The 24063-nt window shown below is 46.2% G+C and overlaps 2 protein-coding genes across 3 annotated transcripts; both read left to right on the top strand.

Moving 5' to 3' along the window:
• The first annotated feature begins 9713 nt into the window (after positions 1-9713).
• On the top strand, positions 9714-12593 carry LOC101765089 (beta-glucosidase 29). Its single transcript, XM_004957137.2, has 7 exons — positions 9714-9912; positions 10289-10355; positions 10474-10532; positions 10650-10725; positions 10817-10894; positions 11002-11089; positions 11285-12593. Exons 1-7 carry the CDS (start codon positions 9766-9768, stop codon positions 12303-12305), a joined length of 1536 nt encoding a protein of 511 aa, XP_004957194.1. The 5' UTR covers positions 9714-9765; the 3' UTR covers positions 12306-12593.
• Positions 12594-15855: 3262 nt separating this feature from the next.
• LOC101764400 (ETHYLENE INSENSITIVE 3-like 3 protein) lies at positions 15856-18871 on the top strand. 2 transcript variants are annotated; one of them, XM_004957136.3, is made up of 3 exons: positions 15856-16105; positions 16426-18348; positions 18435-18871. In XM_004957136.3, the coding sequence occupies exon 2, from the start codon at positions 16519-16521 to the stop codon at positions 18340-18342; it is 1824 nt and encodes a 607-aa protein (XP_004957193.1). In that variant the 5' UTR covers positions 15856-16105; positions 16426-16518; the 3' UTR covers positions 18343-18348; positions 18435-18871. The 2 variants fall into 2 exon arrangements, with proteins under 2 accessions (XP_004957193.1, XP_004957192.1); XM_004957135.3 differs by having other exon boundaries at positions 16419-18348.
• Positions 18872-24063: the final 5192 nt, after the last annotated feature.

Here is a 24063-nt window from a genome sequence, read left to right as displayed (position 1 = left end):
CTCAAACATTCCCCAATTTTTTAGCAACGCTAAAAAATAGCCTACCACCGCGTATATTTTAGCGTTGGCATTCCTCCCCCAATCCTGATTCCTGCACGCTCGTGCGTCCCTTTCGATGGGCCCAATACGATGACGTGGCCTGTTTTAAAATATTGGGGACTATTTATTAGCGATCTGCTGTGGATTAATATGTTTTTTGGGGAATTTTTTTGGAATAACCCCCAATATATAGTTTTGGGGAAGACTTTTTTAGAGTACTCATGGGGTGTTTGGATATGAGGTACTAAACTTTAGCAGGGTCACATCGAATGTTCGGATACTAATTAGAAGGACTAAACATGAGCTAATTACAAAACTAATTGCACAGATGGAGTCTAATTCGCGAGACAAATCTATTAAGACTAATTAATCCATCATTATCAAATGGTTACTGTAGCACCACATTGTCAAATCATGGACTAATTAGGCTTAATAGATTCATCTCGCGAATTAAACTCCATCTGTGCAATTAGTTTTGTAATCGGACTATGTTTAATACTTTTAATTAGTATCCAAATATTCGATGTGACGGGTGCTAAAGTTTAACACGGTGAGCCAAACAGGCCACTTAGCTCGCTGCTGAGCTATCTGTCAGTCGGACGTGTGCATTGTAGTTCCATTCCTCTCAATCAGAATGAACAAAGTGAAGATGTGACCAGGATATATTTGATCTCGATTGATTTAGACTCTGTTTGGTACTTACTGTTGCGGTGAGTGGCTATTTCAAAGTTCAAAGATGCCTACTGATTTCTAAGCAAGTTTGAATGTGAAAGTTTGTTATCAATATTTTTGTTCTCTTTTGCAAAATAGTTTACAATGTTTTTATGAGAACATGCTATTTTCAATAGGTGAACTTCCAAATGAAATCTAATTGCAACAAAAAGGTTAGAAAGAAACCCTTACTCACTATCTTACTATTACTAATTGAAGGCTCATTTTGAAGCCTCAAGGTGAAGCCACCTAGGATTCCTAGGTGGACACTCTAGAAAAAGAGAGACCCTAGAAATTCTCACAAAAAAAAACATCTAACCATCAATCGATAGATTAAAATCATCATAGCCATTGGATCTATTATATTTTCTAAAAAATTACCCACCTATGCCATTATGAAATAGCCTAAAGTAACCCCCTAAATCTATATATAAATTACCCACCTCTGCCATTATATAAAATAAACTAAAGTAACCCCCTAATCTTCATCAAAATTACCCACTTATCCTATTATAAACAATATTTAAAATAACCCCCTAATTTGCAACTGAATTGCCTACCACTATTACTTAAAAAACTTAAAGTAACCCCTTAAATTTGCATCTATATTACCCACACATGCTATTATTAAAAATAACATGAGGTAACTCTATGTTTGAATCAAATAACCTTAATTTAAAATATACAGCAATATATGATTCTAAATCGTTTATATCTTGCACTATTGTTATACGATATAATAATTAAGGTCTATACGCATGATGTGTGTCACCATTTATAAGATATAAAGTGATGAGAATATAGATTTCTATGCTAAAATTGTATCTCAAACTTAATGTTCATTAAACAAATTCAAGCGCATACCTGCGATGCAAAGTGAAAGTTAAAGATTATAAATGTGGATGAAAATATTATAGAGTAATTACTAACTAAAATATATCATAATTGGATGAAGATATTAAGTATATATCTACATAAGCCTTGTGTGTTCGAATATTTAACAAACGAGAGCTATCTTATGGTAATAGTTTTTTAGCAGTGTAGTCTCATTTTTTTTCCATCGGAGTGTGGCGGATCCACTTCGTATCTACTTGGTTAAACATGATTTAGCCGCATGATACGCGACGCTCATGCCTAAACCGAGTAAACACGAAGTGCCGTCGGATTTCATCCGATTTAACCACTTGAACAGGACCATTTAGCAAACCCACACGAAGGTGAGCGATTCCAGCGAATACAACAAGTGCACCGAGTTGACAGAATTACCCATTTAGTTTGGCCACAAAACACATCAGAGTTTACAAGGTTCAAAAGAAAAACAACAGAAGGTAAAACACTAGCGGAAGCGAACTCGTCGGGTCAGACATCCCTGGTGAGGCCAGCCAGGACGTCAGCGATCCCTCTCCTCACCGTCCGAGGAGGGATCCCACTCAACCGTCAAACCCGGAGGGAGTTGGGGTGGCCAAGTGCCAGCAGAAGGGGGCTCGGGAACAGCAACTTCGCCTGAAAAAGAAAAGCTACAATAAGGCTGAGCTACTAAGCTCAACAAGACTTAACCGACAGGAAGCGCGCTAAACTACCTCTTCTAGACATGCAAGGCTTCTTGGCTGAGGGGTTTGTTTGCCAAAAGCGTTAGGTGTAACCCTACTTTCAAGTTTTAGCTCCGGTTCTAAGTTCATTAACCGGTCTAAGTTTGCAACCTATTCTAAGCAATCATAGAACCAACCAACGGTATATATATCATCAACAAAACCATGTCATCATCAGATTCCTTATTTACTTAGGGTGACATAGCGATCAAGCAGTCTCAAACTGTGAGAGGCAGACGAATCGATTCGAGTTTCTTAACCATGCATGGCGAACCTAATCTCACGACATCCGCGCACCACAAGGGCCGCTTCCTGTGTCGGCCGTCCCCATCAATTCCCAGGCGCGTGTCAGGTCCAAACTTCCCTTGGCATGCAATGCTCCACAGTCCCGGCCTCTACCGTACTGTGACCGCACTTGCACCCACATGATGCACCATGGGAACCTCGTTCCAGGGACAATAGGGGTATAAGCCACGCCCTAGTTCAATCAGGTACTAGGCTTCCCCATCCCATACTAGGTATGAGATTAGTACCTTCAAACACTTGATCACGAACACCACCACTGTCGGGCCTTAGCAAGTTTCATAAACAGACGGGGCGATCAACCGACCACCAAAGAGTTACCCAAAAACCCTACCCCGTCCATCGTCCTTACAGTTGTAACAGAAGAGAACTCAACCAACTCCTATAAACTCGCGAGTGACAGGAAATCACTCGGCTTTTACCGCTTCCTACTTGAGCAAAGCATCTACCCGATCCAACAGCTAGTGTTCAGATCAAGGGAGCTAGGTTATGCATCTATGGTTCCAAACAACTCCTATACGTAAATGCACAAGCATGTTTAAAGAAGGCATGCGCAAGTTTAGCAAAACATAGGGGATTCATGCATCCGGGGCTTTCCTTCAAGCGAGAAAGGAGGAAGCTGCTCTTCTGCTTGGGCGGCTTCGGCTTCTGGGGGCAGGAGCTCAGCTACACCGTCGTCTTCTGGCGCCGGGTGCAGCTCGTAGGAGCCGTCGGCGAGACGCAGCTCTACACGAAAATGCAATGCAAGAGTTAGCATTTAGACGGTTATTTCGACAACAACACTTGCAAGTCTGAGCCCAGAAACTTGCGACAAGTTACAGGAGGGTGGGGAGGTTCAAGGGAGTTGGTGGAGATCAAGAGGTAAGGGTCGGAGGAAAGGAACTTATGATCGGATCCTTAGACTAGAGGAATAGTTGTGCTAGGGGTCCTCAGACTCAACGCTGAAAGGTCCCCAAGTTTTACACATACACCCTCGGTTCAAAGAAAAAGATACAGCCGAGCCCTCGGGCGAGGCGGAGAAGGGTCGGCGGAACAGATAGGGTCGGGCGAGATGGAACCGGGGTCGGGCGGATAAGAGGGGTCGGGCGAAGCGGACAAGGGTCGGCAGAACAGATAGGGTCGGGCGAGACGGAAAAGGGGTCGGACGAACAGAAGGGTCGGACGAGGCGGAAAAAGGGGTCGGCAGCTTACCTTTATCTTATAAGGAAAGCTTGGGGTCGGGGAAGAGCAGGTTCGGACGGAGGAACTGGAACACTAAGACTTGCGGCGGAGATGTCCGGCGGTGCTCCGGCGGCGGCGGTGCTTCTTGTGGATCACAAGTAATCTCCTACGCAGCACGGAGAAGCAAGCGGCTGGGTGGATTGGGGAAGGCGGTGTGGAGCGGAGAGGAGAGTTCCTCAGGGACTTAGTGTGGTGGCGCTGGGAGCTCGAACAGGGAGCAAGAGAAATGGCGGGAGGGTAGCGATGGCAAAGGGGACTCCGGCGGTGCTCGCGTATTCCCTTTTATAGCGGTGCGGGAGTGAGAAGGGGAGCGGCGCGAAGGCCGGGGAAGAAGCAATGGAGTGCTCTGCCCGGGCGGCGATTGAGCGACGAGGGCGGTGGAGCAGGACTTCGGGGATGACGCCGGCGGTCATTGGGCTCTGGCGTCAGGGCGGCGCAGGCGCGGGTTTGTCGGTGGTTGAGATTTGGCGGATGCGGGCGTCGTCGTGCGGTGGAGCTGATGGAAGTGACCGGGAAAACGGCGCTAGGATCGAGGGCGCACAGGTGAGAAGATAGGCGGCTGCGGGCGCGCGGGCGAGCGCGGAGCAACAGATTATCGAGCGGCTTCTGACAGGGCGGGAAAAGGAGCTATCGCTACCGTGGTCGGGGTTGGCGGAGGAGGAATCGTCGTGTAGCGAAGACCGGGCGGCGCGACTGTGGCGGGGTGACGGAAAAGATGGGCGACATCGGGCTCTGCGGCCGGGATCTGGCGATGTGATGATGGGCGCGGGCGGCGAGGTGCTGCAGAAAGGTTGCAGAGGGGCTTCCGCTGCGATTGGGGAGGAGGGCGCGAGAATCCATTTGGTCGCGGGCCGAAGACGAGGCGGAGCGGCGGACGTCGGAGGAGTTGAGCCACGCGGCGGGGGAACTCTGAAGCGAGCATGCAACTCGAGTGCGCCTGTCGTGGGGGATCTGGGAGAAAAGATCTCGTGGGCCCACCAGTCAGATTGAAGGGAGGTGTTGGGGGATGACTCAGAAAGATCCGGCGAGTGAGTTGGGGTCGGCGGGGTCGGAACTGGATGCCAGTGGAGAGGGGTCGGGCCTTAGGGGTCAGGACCGGACTGGAGGTTGGTTCACTTAGGCTTGGAAAACTAAGACAGGTGATCAGGGCTCGGATTAAGATTAACTCGGAAGATTTCGGGGTCGGTCGCCACACGGAGGCTCCACATTAGTTCCCATGAGACAAACCAGAAAAAAGAGACAAATTCTCATAAAAATTTAAAACGTCAAATGCCAATCCTGTAAACTCTAATAACCATAGCCATTAATATATTATATTTTCTAAAAAGTTACCCACCACTATTATTATGAAAATATTCAAAAATGAGCTCTAAACCTATATTTCAATTACCTAGCTCAACTATTATAAAAAATAATCTAAAATAATCCCATAACCTTCATCCAATTTACTGATACACATCATTATAAAGCATAACTTAAAATGTAATTCTAAAATTTTATCTATTTTATCCACGTATGTCGTTATTAAAAATAACCTAAAGTAAAGCACCTAAATCTTAATCTAATTATCTTCATGTGCATCATACAGAAATATCACAAAGTAAATTAATATATGATTGTAAATTACCTATTTATGTCATTGTTAATATAGAAATACTAATTTAAAGTATATACATATGATGAGTGCCATCATTTAGACCATTGATACATGCATGTGAGGAATCACTGAAAAATATTGATTTATATGCTAAACATAATGTATGGAGGATTGGAGGTGTGATACAAAGTGGAAAAAATATGAATATGGATGAAAAAGTGCATTGAGTAATTATTAATTAAAAATCAATCACATACATATCTATATAAGTATTATGTTGAAGTATTGAAAAATAAGAGAGTAGTAGATAAACAATTTTGATTATTAGTTAGGAGTTTAATTTCTAAATAATTTTTAAATATAATATTTTCTAAAAATATTAACCCGTGCAGGAGCACGGGTTCATGGAGTAGTAATCCAAATCAGAATTCAGAAGTGGGTTGTCTACCGTATGTTTTGCCGATACCTAGCCGCGTGCAGGACTGCAACCACTCCGATCCACCCAAAAGGCCAAAACCGATTGGCACCCTGGCGGTGAATTGAAAGGTCCCTGACTGAGCCCATGCAATGCGAGGCAAGAGGAGAGCCGGGCCTCAATCCGGGGCTTCCTATCATGCCACATGTCACTAATTGAGCCCATTTGTTGATAACTCCGTGCATCATGGTCATTTTCATCATCAGAACCTTGTAAATTGAAAGTAGTAATTCAGAGGATCAATAAGGATCATGTATGAAGACTTGATTGTTCACTTCTAACAAGCAAGATCACTGCATCCGATTGTCTTGTTACCGCTCCCTTGATTTTTCATGACTCCTTTCCTGGTCTAACTTCGCTTTGTCAATTGAAACATCAAGATGGTGATGACACTAATTAGCTACTTTTAAGTTTTAAATACAAAAATTATTTTTTTTGAAAAGTATAAATACACAAATTATTCTATGCAAACATTGGAGTTCACAGAAGATGAAGCAGACTCGATACTGGAGGTTGGTTGGACGGGCTTTCAGGAGAGATGGGCATGCGTCCTGGAAACTGGAATGGAGATTTCTTTTGGAATAGTGACTGTATTTTAGCTCCAAGTCGGCACGAATGCTTGTACAGATTCTTATGTTTGTTTGGTAGTTTGCTCGTTCCTTCTCATCTCATGCCGAATAAACATTCCATAAAAATCAGACATCTAGGCTATAGATCATGGAGCACACACAAATTGATCTGACTTCTAAGCAAGGCTTGATGCATATATAAATCTGTTCTTTTTTCCTTTGCTCGTAATACCAATGGGCTTAAACTAACGACAACTAACAAAACGAATCCTTTTTGGGCAGCCCGCTGTGTTCTGGTACAGAATCATTAAACATCCAAACTGCCTGTTCATTCCACGTATCCACACAAGCTGGTTGGGCAAGCTAAAGCATCAGGAACGAACTGGCATATTATGAGCATGAATTGAACCCCCAAGCTAGAAGCAAAAGTACTCGGGTGGTTTGATGCACCTTGTGTGGATGACTCGATGTCGGCAATGTCGAGGGCTCGAGGCTAAGGAGCTGACGTGAGAGAGGGCATCTCGGCGGCCAGGATCCTCGTGGGCCTGTGAGAATCTGTGCTGCGCAGTCACGCCTCATTGTGCGTGTGCGTGTACAGATCAAATCCACGACTCCTACGGTCATACGCCTCGTTCAGATCAAATCCTAGTAATTTTATAATTAACTAGCAAATGTTTGCGGTTGGGATGGGCATGTCCATTGATCAATATACATAGCTAAAACCTCAGCTGACTTCGCCACCACGAAAGCCATCAAAACTTTTTGGTGCTGCCAGACCCAAAGGGTGAGCGCTGCCGTTCCCAATCACCAACTCTCTCTCTTATCCCTCCACTCGTGGACTATTGGCTGTCGCCTATAGCCTGCACGCCATCTCCGCTTGAAGCCTACCATGCTCCAAGTTGTGCATAGCTCTGGAGTCCCCCAAACTATGGCATATACTGCCCCACCGCATTAATCGACTGCTAGCCCGACTCTACATCTGGTTCTTCAAGCACCTCCCTAGCAACAACGTTCATCATCCAGATAGACTCTGCGACTCTTTCCTTATGCACCGCTTGAAGCCTATTGCGCTTCTAATTGTGCGTGGTCCTGGAGTTCCCCTAAATTCAGATTAAGATTAGGGATGAATTAAATTTTCAACCCGAAATGAACTGATCTTTTTTCTTAAAGAACAAGACCAACCCGATTTGAAAAATACTCAGGTCTATTCAAGCCGAGGCCTTCCAAACAGGTCTTACGGTACCCTGTCTATGATGCTGGTGACCTAGTCTACGAGTACAAGTCTGTGCTAAAAAGCGAACGGAGTGTAGCTTAGCTGGTTAGGTTCGTTGTGGTGGAACCCGACCACCAGACTTCAAGTTCTCGACTCAGCACTGATGCTTATATTTTTCTGAATTTATTCCATGATTTAACTGGTGTAGGCGACGTGCCCGTCGACAGCGAGATGTCAGTGATGATTTTGTCAATCTTGAGGATTTGCCGGCTCAGTATTTCGGAGGTGCTTATAGGGTAGGGTTGCTGTTGGGGGGAAATATTAACGATCTCCTAATACCCCTCAAAACAACAATCACGGAGGCCCAGGCCCACCTATGGTAATAACGATTACCATCGGCCCAGCATGGGCAGGGAACATCCCGCTTCGCTAGGGTACTCATGGCATGCGCCGCCCGGCACAGGGGGGAGCTCCGCCCGTTCTTGCGCCCCGCGTATCCGGCGGCAGGGACGCGACGTCCGTGTTCCACGGGCCATAAGCAAGGCAACAGGGGTCAGCCGTCTCCCCCACATGCACAGTTGCCACGACCGAACGCCATCATCGTGCTTGACGGCAGCGGTCGCCAGGAAGATCGTCGACAGGATCCGAAGACAGCCGCCCTCCTCCGGTGGACGTGCTGACAAGAGCCGGAAGACGGAGCGGGAGGCGGCGACCCGGGGACTTGGTCCTTCCCCTTGCACTTTACTTTACTTTATTTAGCTTATCTCTTTTACTTCTCCACACACCCGGTTCACCAGTAACCCTGGGTCTTCCTTGCGCTATAAAAGGAGAACCAGGGGCTCCAGTACCGGGAGGACTCAGAAGCCAACAGAACCCACATACTCACCTCTAGAGCATCAGTGCACACCCAAGAGACTTGGGATCGGCTCCCTCTCTCGCCCGTTTGCAACCCCTACTACAGACCTTGCGTGAGTAACACGAGCTACTCCCCATACTCGACGTAAGGCTTTCCTTGCCCGAACCAGTCTAATCCCGTGTCCTCTCACGCCACCATCCGAAACCTTACATGCATAAAAGAAATTTACTAGCCTTGGTCTTAATCTGCTAATCTTGACAACGACAGTTGCGTGCGTATGTTCGTAGGAGCGAGTGTGCGTACGTGTATCCGTATGATTCTCTAAAAAAAAGAGTACAGTACTACAGTATACTCACCTAATACATTCCAATTTATCAATCGTTTGGCTGCAATTTGGGCGTGAGTTCAACTCTCTCTGATCCGCATATCTCAACTCTCCACGATCCGCATTATCAGATCCACGATCATCGTCCTTTCCGATTAAAGCTCAACTCTTCCATCGATGCGCACATCTGAACCTCCGCCGCATCCGCAATATTCGAGTCAACCTGGCCATGAAATCAAGAGCGAAGACCAAATCGAGCATACAAATTGGCGTCCCAATGAGAAACTGTTACGGTGTCAGCGTCACAGCGTGCACCGATCATCCAACTAAACAATCCTATCTGTCAACTTGGACAGCCCAGATCCGCATGTACACACCTCCCGGCACTGAGATCGAGCTGTCTCGTTCATGAAGTCCTGTCCCCTCTAGAAAAAAAAATCTAGGGCCTTGTTTAGTTGGGGAATTTGGGAGGTGCCAAATTACTGTTACAGCACTGTAGCACACTGTAGCGTTTCGTTTGTATTTGTGAATTATTGTCCAAATATTGACTAATTAGGCTCAAAAGATTCGTCTCGCAAAGTACAACAAAACTGTGCAATTAGTTTTTAATTTCATCTACATTTAGTACTCCATGCATGTACCGCAAGTTTGATGTGATGGGGAATCTTCTTTTTGCATAGTGTCAAAGTTGGGAGTTGGGAGTAACTAAACATGGCCTAGATGTGGTAGATGTAAGGAATCGTTTAGGACAGCTAGGGAGTAGGGACTTTGCAAATGCTGCGGTTCCCTCTATAAATAGCGCTTGGAACTGACAGTGCTGCACCACCGATTCATCGCCATTTCCGGTTCCCAGTTCTTCCGAGAACGATGGGTCCTGGAACTGGGATGGCGCCGAAGCGGGTGCTCTCCGCTCTGCTCCTCGCAGCTCTCGCGTGCAACGTCGCCCACGCGAAGTTCAGCAGGTACAGCTTCCCGGAGGGCTTCGTCTTCGGCACCGGCTCCGCGTCGTATCAGGTGATGATGACGCTCATCTCTGGCTGCACATTCTGGACGACCCCCGTCTCCTGTCTGCCTTTGCACAAGCTGCATTTGTGGTGTATTCACCATCCAGCAGGGGCGGAGCTTAGTGTAGTGTAAAGGGGGCCATGGCCACCCCTGGCTATTGGAAATCTCCACTATATGAATAGTGAATCAGCTACTGTTCATTGATTTTCAGAGCAAATTAGCATAGCTGGCCCCCTGATTAATTGTTCAAGCTCCGCCACTGCCATCCAGCCATGCATGTGTTCGTTGCCACGTACTACGTTCTTCATTCCTTGCTGCATTCATGGATCATCGCGCCATGGTGATCTGAGGCTCTGAACATGTGTTGTTTTTTGATCGGTTGCAGTACGAGGGCGCCTACAAGGAAGGAGGCAAAGGTCCCAGCATCTGGGACACCTTCAGTCACATCCCAGGTTTGCTTGAACGAACTTTTCATGCGTCTCTCTCTATGAAGTTGTCCCTAGTCTGAAGATGAGCTGCAGAGATCGAGTGGTAGTCACTGACATGCCCACGATCTGCGAATGAATGCAGGTAAAATTAAGAACAATGATACTGGCGATGTAGCAGAAGACTTTTACCATCGATACAAGGTGACTGGATGACTTATCATTAGCTCCAATCCAATGTGCTTAGCATTTTCAAACCACTGAGTCGAGCTGTATATGTATGTGCTAATCGTTGATAAATGGAATGTGACCAATTTGCAGGAGGATGTGAAGCTCCTGAAGGACATGAACATGGATGCCTTCCGGTTCTCCATTGCCTGGACCAGGATCCTGCCAAGTGAGTACTGGTCACAAGCTCCACCTGACCATCCAGATCACTGAATTTCTTTGCTTTGAGTTGTGTGTCACCACGTGCTTTGCTGCTGCAGCTGGCTCCCTGAGCGGTGGAGTCAACAAGGAAGGGGTGGCCTTCTACAACAACCTCATCAACGAGGTCATAGCGAATGGTAGGTAGTTGATCATCAATTAAATAATCGTCCTTGGCATCCACGAGGCATATATAAAAATCCATCTTCAACGATGACACTGACATAAAAAAAAAATCTCGTGACAGGGCTGAAGCCGTTCGTCACCCTCTTCCACTGGGACACACCCCAGGCCCTGGAGACCAAGTACCAGGGCTTCCTCAGCGAGAACATCATGTATGCATCTGCCACAACATGCCATCGACCAATTCCTTTCTGTTTTTTTTTAATTAAGGAATATCATCCGGCCTCGATCATCCACATTTGGATGCCTATAGCCAAACATACATGACCTTGACAGAAAACTCAGCACATTATCATCATCGATCAGTTGCCTGACAGGCTGATCACAACTAACTCGCAACTGTGCAGCAAGGACTACGTGGACTTCGCGGAGGTGTGCTTCCGGGAGTTCGGCGACCGCGTCAAGTTCTGGACAACGTTCAACGAGCCGTGGACGTACGCGTCGCAGGGGTACGGCACGGGCGCCCACGCCCCGGGCCGGTGCTCCCCGTTCATCTCCAGGTCCTGCACCCCCGGTGACTCCGGCCGCGAGCCCTACGTGGTGACGCACCACATCCTCCTCGCCCACGCCAGGGCCGTGCGCCTCTACCAGGCCAAGTACCAGCCTTCCCAGCGCGGGCAGATCGGCCTCACCGCGGTGTCGCACTGGTTCGTGCCCACCACCGACTCCGCCGCCGACAAGCGCGCCGTCCAGCGCAGCCTCGACTTCATGTACGGCTGGTTCCTGGACCCCATCGTGCGCGGCGAGTACCCGGGCACCATGCGCGCCTACCTCGGCGGCCGGCTGCCGAGGTTTACGGCGGAGGAGGCGGTGATGGTGAAGGGGTCGTACGACTTCATCGGCGTCAACTACTACACCTCCTACTTCACGTCGGACAGGCCGGCTCCCGCCAACGCGCTCGCGCAGTCCTACGACGGCGACATCCGCGCCAACACCTCCGGGTTCCGCGACGGCGTGTCCGTCGGCGAGCCGGAGTTCGTGCCCATCTTCTTCAACTCCCCTGCGGGGCTCCGCGAGCTCCTGCTCTACACCGCCCGCCGCTACAACAACCCCGTCATCTACGTCACGGAGAACGGCATCGCCGAGGAGAACAGCCCGCGGATCCCGCTCAGTGAGGCGCTCAAGGACGGGCACCGGATCAAGTTCCACTCCCAGCACCTGCAGTTCGTGAACCACGCCATCAAGAACGGCGTCAACGTCAAGGGATACTTCACCTGGACCTTCATGGACTGCTTCGAGTGGGGGGATGGATACCTGGATCGCTTCGGCCTCATCTTCATCGATCGCCTCAATGGCCTCAAGCGCTACCGCAAGCAGTCCAGCAAGTGGGTCGAGAGCTTCCTCAGGAGGAAGAAGACGCATTACTGATCATGAGCTCCATGACCAGCTGGTGCTACGTCATTGCTCCGGTCGGCCGGGATGGCCGGCCATATCTCCCACCGTGTTTTTATTTGCAGGGTGATTGTTGCCGAGGTGCCGGGAATTCCATTTTCAGAGAGTGATTGCTGTCTGCTGCCTGCATTTGCCTCTCGTTGCTGTCGTTGAGTGCGCAGTGAGGGGGAAATAAAGCTCACGGCTGATGAGCTATTTTACCAGTTCAATTGTTTAATGTAATTCAATTCTTCTCGAGCAAAATAAAGCAACACGTTCTGCGAATGTTCCACTCAGAAGCACATGTTCCTCACATTTCTTATGCTGCAAGTGCCTGAAATTTTGAATCTTAGAGTCGATCCTGTCAACAGGTGCGAAAGCATCACATTTTGGGTACCGGGCTTCAAATGAGTTTTTTGTTTCAACAAGGGATTTGACCATATGGGCCTACTGTTTTAACTTTTCGGTAGCCAGGTGCTTTTTCATGGGCTCCCGATTGGATCTCGCCCATCAAGATAGCGTGAAGGCCCATACCCGTTGTGGCCTTTATGTCAGAGATAAGCTGGGCCCGCAACAGAATCACTCCCCGACGATTCGGCAAGCAACGCACACCCTTCCATTTCGTTTGGTGCACGGTACCTTGAATCTGGACGCCCTTTCCGGCGTTGACGGGGCGGTCCACGTTCAATGAACCTGCCCGTTCAGAGAACCTGGCGGTGGCCGAGCACCTGCACCGCTAGCTTACACGGCTGCATGAACACTACAAGCAGCAACTGTAGCAGTAGCACCCATGCCATGGCCCCTCCACGCTGGCTCTTCGCTGCAGGGTTGGGCCGCTCAATCAGGCCTTGGATTACCATCTTAAAACCTGTGCCACCATGTGCTTGACCTTGAGCAAGCTTTTTCCCAGCTCGTGTGGAGAAGAGAGGGAGAGAGAAGAGCACGAGAGTTCACTACGCTGAACTGCTGAACCCCTTCCGTCACAAATTGGAGATTGTTTTATCTGAACATAATATTTATGGACGATATCAGGAGGGTAAGCTGGGCCCCGCGTAACATAAGGCCGCCTCCTCTTGGGTTTAAGACCGAACCGGCCTTTAGAGCTAAGGTCCCGCACAGTTTCAAAAAAAAAAAGAGCTAGGTCCCGCAGTTAAATGAAAAATTCCTCAATCCCATTGCCTACCGCTCATCTTCCTCCCCTGTTCGGCTGTTCCGCCGCCGCCCAGCCCACTCGAGCCAGCGCGCTGCCGCCGGATGCCGGCCAGGCGACAACGCCTCCACGCCGAGCCTCTTGGCTCCCTTCCCCGGCTCCTTTTCGCCTACGCAGGGCCGCGCCCCTGCGGATCTTCGGTTGTTCTCTGTGCGCGCCTTCTTCCCCTCCCTTCTCACTCCGATTTTTTTATTCCTTGCGAGCGGGTCTCATCAAGCTTGAGGCCGGTCCTCAATCTTTTTGGCTTAGGACCTTTCATAAGACCGGCTGCACTATGTATGAGGTCGACCTCAAGAGCCTAAAGACCCTCTTATTTCACCACACACTCCGGATGCAATAAATAAAAAAAGAGAGGCTAAAATGACTTGCAATTTGGAACGTATTTTGCTTCTTGAGAAAAAGTTAATATATATGTATAACATGCATAATTGACATTGCTATACTGAAGTCTCGTAATCTTTTGCCATACTGAATTATTCTTCAATTCGGCAAAACATTCAGTTCTGAAAACAAGAACATCACAAACTTCATTGGTCTAATATTCTGAGTTTACAAAATAATCATTTAGAAAATGTCAATCACAATCATTCAGCATCGATTCACAATCACCATACACAAAATAATTGGTCTCAGTCTCCATCCATTCAGAATCGTAAACTCCAACCGTCTGAACCAGTTCGGCCACCGGATTTACTGCCTCGCGCCCCTTGGACATCTGGCCACGATGCTCCAGACCTCCTGACGCGGCACTCCTAAGACTCCGGCGTCAGTCACAAGGGAACACCCTTCCTCCACGGCGTGGTTTGGGCCTTGGGCGGCGCGGCAGTCGCCCTGCCTCTCACGGAAGCGCCAACTCGGTGGCGCGTGGATCGACTTCCGCTAGCGACGGCGCTGGGTTGGGCGCGATGGTCGACCTTGAAGCGGCGACGCCGCGACGGCATGTCGGACCAGGGAGCGGCCGGAAGAGAGGGAAGAAGCGAGTGGAGGAACTTGGGCCGAAAATGCCGCGTTTCTGGGAAGACCCTCGTCATTTCACGGATGCCTCCGTCGGATGCTCAACGAACGGCGATGCGGCTCGGACGTCCGTCTGAGGTAGTTTCAACTACAGGAGAGGATCCGGTTCCGCCACACTGCTACTGATCACCAGCGACATCGCGCCGCGGCGTACGAAGAATGTGCGGCGGCGCTGAAAGTTCAGTGGTCCGTGGTTGTGGTCTGTGGAGCAGTGGGACGCACGCACCGGGCGCGTAGTAGGTGCTGCGGGCAGAAAAGGAAAGGCTCGGCGCGCGCACTTCGGGAGGACGGGGATTGGCACGGGGCAGAAAGCGCAGCCGGGATGCCGCTCGTGAGGGCATCGGTGCATCATTGCTGACCCGGGGAACCGGATCCTTCTGCGGGGAGGGGTGGAAGGGGCACACTTGCTGCGGCCCTGCGGAGAGATGCTCTGCTGCGGGCTTATCTGAACGATTGTGATCGGTGGCCCTGTATATGAGAAGTTGAGAACTGACGAGGAGAACTGTAAATTAACAAAAGTCAGAGCATATATCCTTCCCGATTTGTAAAAAGGGGACAGAAGTCAGAATATTTGTAGAAGAATGCAAGTGTGTTCTGAAGATTTCCCCTTTTTTTTATACAGATGCTGCAGCAAATTCTGCACCACCTTTTTTTTTTCCGAGTAGCTCAACACCATTTTTTGACGCGGTTTGAAATATTTGCAGCCTATTCTTTCCATTTTCTGAAAATAAAAGAAAATATATACTGTTATATTAGTTTTACGTAAGGCTGTACAAACCAACATTTTATTAGGACTTGAATTTGTCTTCCTATGTCTCAACCCTTTAACAAGCTGATCCTTGTTAAAATATAGAAAAATAAAACAAAAAGTAAGCATTTGACTTTACTCATAGTATATACTAACATATTGTTGTCGCTTTGATACACGTCATTTCTCACCAGCAAAACATAAATCTATGGAATAGTCAATAAACAGGTAGGATCTGTAATTATATACCTATATAGGCTACGATGTATTACAAAGTGTATGACTACTAGGGTTGAACTAATAATAATATAGCCAGCTTAACAATGATGCTTGGAGGGATTTCTAATAAAATTTCAACATGATAATGCAAATTAGTATGACACAATATACTAGAGTAGTGAATTATTTTTTTTATTTTTTCCATGTAAACCGGCTTCGTTTGGTAATTTGCTATGCAATTTTGGGAGCCCGATTTGGAGCCAACCCATTTGGCGGCTTTCCCATCCATAAAAAAAATGGCGGCTTTCCCACACGGTACCGTACAGGACAAAACGGGGCAGAGGATCCACCGAACTACCCAACGGAGGCCTCGTGTTGGCTTTCGTCCATTCCTGCTTGCCCCGTTTCCCCTCCTCCTCCTTCCTTCCTTTTTTTCTCACTTTCCATTCGACTCCCAAATCCGACCGAAATAAATAGCCAGAAGAAAAGCGAATCTTCTCCTCCATCTCCCCGAGCAAATCCCTCGTTCACTCGGGCGAGATCAAATCCATTCGACGAGAAGTTCTCATTCATCGCCTCCGCTTCGCCCTCCCTGTTCGCCGCCAGGTACGAAGCACTAGCCCCTCCAGTTTGGTGATTGCTGCTCTGATTAGTGTTCTTACTCCGTGTGCGCGGGGATTAGCGGGAGTGGGTGGACGAATTTCGCGATTAATCGTCTCCTCTCGTCGCCGTTTTTAGGGTTGTTATACGGATTGGTCCTCAATAGCGAGGGTAGGGTCAACGTGGGAGGTGCGGATTCCTGTTTCGGGGTGCAAAATTAGTAAATGGCTGGCGCAGTGGATAGAATTGGAGTGCTTCACCATTTCGGTCTGTTTTGGCCCGTTGTACTGACACGCATTTTTTGGGGTTTGATTGATAGTACCCAGGTTTCGGGTCGACAGGTTGCAGTGATCCTTGCTGAATGCGCAGCTAGCCTTTCCTGGGTTTGATGTAATCCGGCTGCCAGAGTGGTAGTTCTTATGGATCAACTCGCCATTATTGCGACGGAGTTGGGCGACTCCTCAGATTTCGAGGTTGAGGGCATCCAGAACCTCACTGAGAATGACGTCAGTGATGAGGAGATCGAGCCTGAGGACCTGGCGCGGCGGATGTGGAAGGACAGGGTCAGGCTGAGGAGGATCAAGGAGCGGCAGCAGAAGCTCGCGCTGCAGCAGGCCGAGCTGGAGAAGTCGAGGCCGAAGCCGATATCCGACCAGGCCATGCGCAAGAAGATGTCGAGGGCACAGGATGGGATCCTCAAGTACATGCTCAAGCTGATGGAGGTGTGCAATGCGCGCGGGTTCGTGTACGGGATCATCCCGGACAAGGGGAAGCCTGTCAGCGGCGCTTCGGATAATATCAGAGCTTGGTGGAAGGAGAAGGTGAAGTTCGATAAGAATGGGCCTGCGGCGATCGAGAAGTATGAGTCTGAGAACTTGGTGACTTCTAATGCCCAGAGCGGTGGGATTAAGAACCAGCACAGCTTGATGGATCTCCAAGATGCCACTCTGGGTTCTCTGCTTTCGTCTCTGATGCAGCATTGTGATCCACCACAGCGCAAGTACCCTCTGGAGAAGGGCACTCCGCCCCCATGGTGGCCTTCAGGGAATGAGGAATGGTGGATTGCCTCAGGCCTTCCCAGCGGCCAAATACCTCCTTATAAGAAACCACATGATCTTAAGAAAGTTTGGAAGGTTGGTGTGCTTACAGGTGTGATCAAGCACATGTCCCCTAACTTTGATAAGATCAGAAATCATGTACGCAAATCAAAATGCTTGCAGGATAAAATGACCGCAAAAGAGAGTCTAATTTGGCTGGGAGTTCTGCAGAGAGAAGAAAGGCTTGCTCACAGAACTGACAATGGTGTATTGGCGACGCACCACAGTTTGCTAGAAGACAGACATGGGGAAACAAACAGCAGCAGTAATGAGTATGATGTTGATGGTTTTGAGGATGCTCCTCTTTCTACATCATCTAAAGACGATGAACAAGATCCGTCTCCTGTTGCACAGTCCGCTGAGAACCATGTCCTGAAAAAAGGGAGGGAAAGGGCCTACAATAAACGCTCTAGTCAGGTTGTTCCTAGTAAGGCAGGAACAAAAGAACCACCAAAGAGGAAAAGAGCACGTCACAGCTCTACTGTTGAGCCTGATGTACAAAGAGTTGATGCACCAGAAAACTCAAGAAATTTGATTCCTGATATGAATCGGCTGGATCAAGTAGAAGTCCAAGGCATGGCTACCCAGATTGTCAGCTTCAACCATGGGGGCACCACAAGTGTATCTTTACAACACAGAGGAGACACTCAAGTACAGGTCCATCTTCCTGATGCTGAGGCTAATAGCTTCGATAGCGCCCCAGCTGCAAATGCTACTCCTACAATCATATACATGGGAGGCCAGCATTTACCTTATCAAAATAGTGACAGTGCCAGGTCAATATCTGAAAATAATTTTGTAGCGGATGATGATCCTGGTTTAAATAATCTGCCCAGCGGTTATCAGACCTTACCTCCAAAACAATCACTACCACTATCTATGATGGATCAACATGTGGTTCCCATGGGTATCAAGGCACCTACTGATAACATTCCTTATGGTGATCATATGCTAGGTGGAAATTCTACTTCTGTTCCTGGAGACATGCAGCAGCTTATAGATTTTCCTTTCTATGGTGAACAAGATAAGTTTGCTGGCAGTTCCTTTGAGGGGTTACCTTTAGACTATATCAGTATCAGTAGCCCAATCCCAGATATTGATGACTTGCTGCATGATGATGATTTAATGGAATACTTGGGGACATAACCTTAGGTAATTTCATTACATATCCACCATTTCCTTTGTTAGTACATCTCTCTCTTTGATTATTTGGTTTATTTTTTCCATTTCGTTTTCAGGTTAGGATGAGGTCGATACTCAATAACATTTGTTCTCATCCATTTTGTCTCACCAGAATCACCATCCTAACTTGAGTATGGAAGGCTAAACTTCTCATTTTGTTGCTGGTCTTGTTATTTGAGACCAACCATCTGTAGCGTGCTGAGTGATGACTTGCATTTTTTTGGCAATAATGTATCACATAGTGACAGAATCGTACATCTGGAAGGCGAACATGGCCTAAATTTGATATGATATCTTTCTGGGGATAATGTCTGGTGAAGAAAGGAAAGTTTTTGTATTTTAGAATTGTAAGATATGAGATATGAGCGTTTTGCTCTTCTGCATCCTCTCTTTCTCTATGGCCTGTTGCCATCTACATAAACTTCGGGAATCCAACATTGTATATATGCAATAAAGGAATGAAAAATTTTCAGTTGAGGCACCCCTCTATATATCTTTATTTTGTGTTTGAAATTTGATTTCAGTTTACTAAACAAAAGGTGTTGTAGCATAATAATACAGCTGGAATTGTTGATATTACACTTGTAAAAGAATAAAAATTGAAACAACCGCCTCTGCATATTAAAGTTCAGAGGTGTCCCAATGTAGTAGCAATAGGTTATTATAAGTAAATTACAAGTGACAGCAGCACTGTTAAATCCAGATCATGGCCAATATAACCCTGAAAGTATGTACAGTAGGCTGTTTTACAGATCGTTTGGTTTGACAGGTGGTACAGATTCAGTCTTTGCAATTGTTTTCCACGCTTGTGTTTTTTCAAAATTACACATGCGACAAAGCATCAAATGTTTAAGTAGGAATTTAGGACAAATAGTTTCTTGTGTTAGAGACCTATATGGTGTAGTAGAGGTCTTTGAAATAGTTCCGTTTGTAGATTTGTGATGTCAGGCACTCAGGCTTTCAGCATAAAAGTTTGCCATCTTACTCTCTTAGGCTTATGCTCTGTCTCTATGCACTGTTTTTTTCTCGTATAAATTCTCTAATGACAAACAACATATGGTTCACCTTTTTTCCGCTATTTGGCAAATCTTTTTGGGAAATTATGCGACAGGACCTTAAAATGTGTGGCCTTATGCCTCTTACTTCCTAAAGGTTGGTGCTCTGTATCTAGGCATCTTTTTTCTCCTATAAATTTTCTTTCGTGACAAACAACATATAGTTCACATTTTTTTCTCTCTCTACTTGGCGAATCTTATTTTTGGGAAATTTTGCCACTGGACAATCAAAATGTGTGATCTTTGCTGAATTCACCAATCTGGTATCCCTACCAACAGCTTCTCTTTCATATGATGGGTCTGCAAACTATCTCCAACTCACTAATAATTCCTCCCTCCATTTCTTTTTGTTAGGCATAATAGCACTCAGCACAAAGATAACAAACAGCAAGTGAAAGGACAATGCCAACCTTGCTATTCTATCGCAGAAAAAAAAATCAGGAATCAATGCTGCCTATTCGGTTGTGTGCATGAACCTGCATGCTCTTTCAATTCCTTTGCATTTTATGCAGCCTGGCTAGCAGCAGACGAGGTGAGGGTATAATGTGAAGCAAGAGGTAAATACTTGTTTGGTAAACTGAAATGCCTTAAAAATGAAGTTTCTTCTCGATTTTAACATGCCCAACAGCAGGAAATGGAAGAAGCAAATGTCAGACACTTTCACATAAGAATTTGGTGCTCTTTTTTTATTTATCTAAAATCTTCAGCTCTTGTTACAGGGTTACTTAGCTGGTTTAGATTTAAGATGAGAGATCCTCAAGCTTGAGCTGGTAGCCCTAAGACGATGCTCTTGTTATAAAAGTACATCGTTTTGGGTACCTATATACTCCCTCCGTCCCAAATTACTATTCGTTTTGACTTTTCTAGATACATAGCTTTTGCTATGCACCTAGATATATATATTATGTCTAGGTACGTAGCAAAAGTTATGCACCTAGAAAAGCCAAAACGAATAGTAATTTGGAACGGAGGGAGTATGCTTTTACTGACCAGCCATTTAATTTCTTGTGTCACACTGATGAACTTCCTGTATCTGTATGTGTATTTGGATAACGTTCAGTTTGCATGCACCATTGATGATGTGGAATTCTAGATTCTTGTGATATTGATTATCATGGCATCATCCCATTAATTAATTTGTATGGACTGTGTGTTCAATCACTCATGAGTTGTCTCAATTTGCACATAAATATAGTCCTTAAGAAATTCAAAACATCAGTTCCAGTGTCGTTTTACTTAATAAGGAACTATGCATCTTGGCTTCCTTGCGTGATGTAAGTATAAGCATTATTCGGCACTTTGGTCTCCTCTGAAGCTTATCTCTAAGTTTCTTAACCATTGGTCTCGCCGACAGAGTTAATGCTTATCTGTATGCACCCCAGGTCTGTGGAATCTACTATGCAGGTTATGGATCGTCTTAGCTGTTCTGCTTAAACTAGAGTTAAGTCACTTAATTTTGTTATTGTTATTTGGTCATACTTCATAACCTTCTGTCATATCCTCTCCTGCAGATGAAAAGGGACATAATACAACGTTTGCTAACATGTTATGGTGTTAATGGAAGCTCCATATATACTATGAAATTAACAACTATTGGAAAAAGGTAACTATCAACAGTGGTGAAACTAAGATATGTATTTGTTTGACAACATTCTCTACAATTGACAAGCTTAATCTAGCTTGTCTAACTATTAACTACGCTGCAAGTGGCAAATCAGACTACCATAAGCAAGCATTATTGCATTAATTATGGACAACTGACTTGTCGAAACATGGTAGCAATAACATCTTAAATTGTAGGGCTAAAAATAGGCAAACAGACATCCTGGGTAAAATATACCATTTCAAGTCAGATATGTACCCATTTAATTGGTGCTGCTTGAAATGGTACATACCGACTTGAAATGGTATATTTTACCTTTCCATTTTTCTTTCTTATATATTGTAGACAAGAACTTATTAACTGTGTTGCTTCAAGTCTTCAGCTTTTTGGGTGCATGTACCTAATCCAATAATAACCACTAGATTGGACCAAGTAGGTGTTTCTTCAGTTTTGATATACATTAGTCCAAACATAAGCAGATAGCACTTAACAACTTTGATTGTGACAGTAGAATAAAATAGGGGCACTTAAGTTGGGAGCAGTTGTTTGAAGTTGGAATGATTGTGATAAATATTTTGTAAAGAAATGCTGGGTCACATAGCAGCCTGCAACTGTGCTTTCTTGTCAAGTAAATAAAATAAATATGTTGCTTGATTTATATTTACTACTGAAACTTTACCATCATCAGCAGCTAAGGTTGAACTCTTATAGTCTCTTAAGAGAATCAGGCATTTTGGGTTTTGAAATGCTTGATTTTCCTGCTTACCTCTGTCCAGTGACTAAGTTGGCATAGCTTTGTTATTGTTCAATATCAATAATAAAGGTAGAGATCGACTGCTCTTTTGAAACCCCAAATGGTGGAGTGTTGAGATAGAGGCATTGTCTTTCTAGACTGTTCTGCTTGCTTTCATGAAACTAATTCTTTGGCCATGCTGGAGCAGTCATTGCCAGAAGATATTTTCTGTACTTGTGAAGCCAATGATATATGTTTTCCACAACTTATAAATTTCTAAGTCTCAGCACATGTATCTCACCGTGGAGCCTTGGGTTTGTTCTCTGATTTTATTTTTACTCTTACTGCTGCCTTCACTTGTTATTTGGGATCAGTCTGATTTGGGTGTTTTTGTCTCTGTTCTTTTTGCTATGTTCTTTTGCGTGAAAGATACAAGATTCATATCTCTTGGCATGGGGGTTGTTGGACTGCGGGCTGCCTCCTTGTGCACAAATTGGCAGGAGCCAAACACTTGTGGGGTCCTCTAATCATAATCCCTTCGCAGCAATTCTGTCACATGCATGGCAGGCCTGGAGCATCTCGAGCGATCAGAGATTCAGCATTCAGAAAGACTGGACCAGAAAAAGGAGCCCTCTGGCGAGCAGAATATCGAGCCGTGAAACGGGATGTCAGGTAACCGTTTGACTTTTACCGGGAAATGCAGTACTGTGCTGGCTTGCGTCGACAGCCGTGGCTTCACGCATGGCCTTTTTTACCTTGCAGAAAACAGGTTGACCCATGGACGGTGGATGCAGGGAAAACCAGAGGAGCAGAGCCTTTTCATCTCCACTTTCTCCAGTGACGAAAGGGCATCTCCCTCCCACACCCTAGCAAGGCGAGTTTCTTGGCAATTGCAGAAATGCTAGTATGTGGGGTATCTCTTAGAAGAGTAATGTTAGTATATATGAGCATTCTTCAACAAACTCTTTATTCCAATCCTTGTTTGTTTGAAAGGTCTTTCTTCATTCTTCCAATCCTTACAAAAATCGGTTTGGACATTGAACATTCAGGCTAAGGCGTCAACGCTTCTTCTGATCTCTTGTACGTCAGCTAAAGAAATAACCGATGAACTAGTCTGCACAATCCCTGTAACTGCTCCATTTTTCACTGAATAATCTATTCTCGCTGCTTTCTCCGATCTGATTGAATAAACTTTGTAGCGGACATGACCTTTTTTATAAAAAAAAAATCCAGACATGAACAGACTATCGTTAGACAAGCTACTGCTGCAAACTTTACAAAACGATTATCTCACTGGACAGAACTTCATCATGCACCATGCACACACGATGTTTTTGTTGCGAGCTGACGAAATTCCCCTGCTTCCTCGGCGCCGGGCAGCCGCTTGAGGCTTGACGTACGGCTGCTCTAACCCGGGGTCACATGTTGCGAGTTGCGGAGCCTGTTCGTGACCGCACCCCCCGGACTGACGACGGCGCTCTGCTGCGAGTCTCCAGCTGACATGGGCACCAACTATTCTTCTGTACACCGACTGAGAAAGGTTCAAGTCTCTACACACGCACCAGGGCGAAGAATAGTTATTCGTCGCAGGGGGGAGAGTTGGCATCTCGAGATCGCCAATGTCAAGATGTCACGCGCCCATTCAATTCCCTTCAGAATTCCGATCCCCGCTCCTCTCGCCCATCAGTTCTGAATTCCCATTTGGCTCCATCCATGCCAGGGGAGGGGAATACTTTTCTTTAACCATAGCTCTTTCCATTCGCTTCTACTCGTGTAATTAGACAGTAGAAGCGCTCTGTTTTTTTTTCCTGGAGGAAGCGTCGAACATGGGAATCATTTCCAAATCCTCGAGGGATTCGAAGTGATTCTTGCGAAATCCTACACTTGTACTTCAAAAATCACACCTTCTGCTTGCATTAGCACAGTATATATCAGTATATATCTATGTGGAAAATGCGAAACAATATTTACATGTGACTACATGACTTATCTCAACTGTTGATTCATCTTTATCTAACCATTGATCCGTTACCTACACTCTTGCCTATTCATAATTCATCTCACCATTGATTCAAAAAATGAATGATTTGGATAGCTCGTGTGGTCACATATATATATAAGTGAAAAATTCATTGTTCATATTTATATTTATGCGTGCGTGCATGCGAAATGTGTGTGTGGGTCTGTAATGTGTTTTGAAAATATCACAGCTTTCCGGAGGATTTGGAGCGCGACGGGAGAGCGGTGGTGGGTGACCGGGGGAGAACGGAGGAGATGCGGCCACGTAAATTGTG

Source organism: Setaria italica, chromosome II, assembly GCF_000263155.2.
Source record: "Setaria italica strain Yugu1 chromosome II, Setaria_italica_v2.0, whole genome shotgun sequence".
In the NCBI taxonomy this organism is placed as follows: domain Eukaryota; kingdom Viridiplantae; phylum Streptophyta; class Magnoliopsida; order Poales; family Poaceae; genus Setaria; species Setaria italica.
This window is presented reverse-complemented; position numbering and strand designations above follow the sequence as displayed.

Bases quoted from the DNA above. Each gene is read 5' to 3' on its own strand.
- LOC101765089 (XM_004957137.2), top strand. From the start codon at position 9,766: ATGGGTCCTGGAACTGGGATGGCGCCGAAGCGGGTGCTCTCCGCTCTG. The intron at 10,533-10,649 runs GTGACTGGATGA...ACCAATTTGCAG, and splicing joins ACTTTTACCATCGATACAAG to GAGGATGTGAAGCTCCTGAA. The intron at 10,726-10,816 runs GTGAGTACTGGT...TTGCTGCTGCAG, and splicing joins CTGGACCAGGATCCTGCCAA to CTGGCTCCCTGAGCGGTGGA.
- LOC101764400 (XM_004957136.3), top strand. From the start codon at position 16,519: ATGGATCAACTCGCCATTATTGCGACGGAGTTGGGCGACTCCTCAGAT.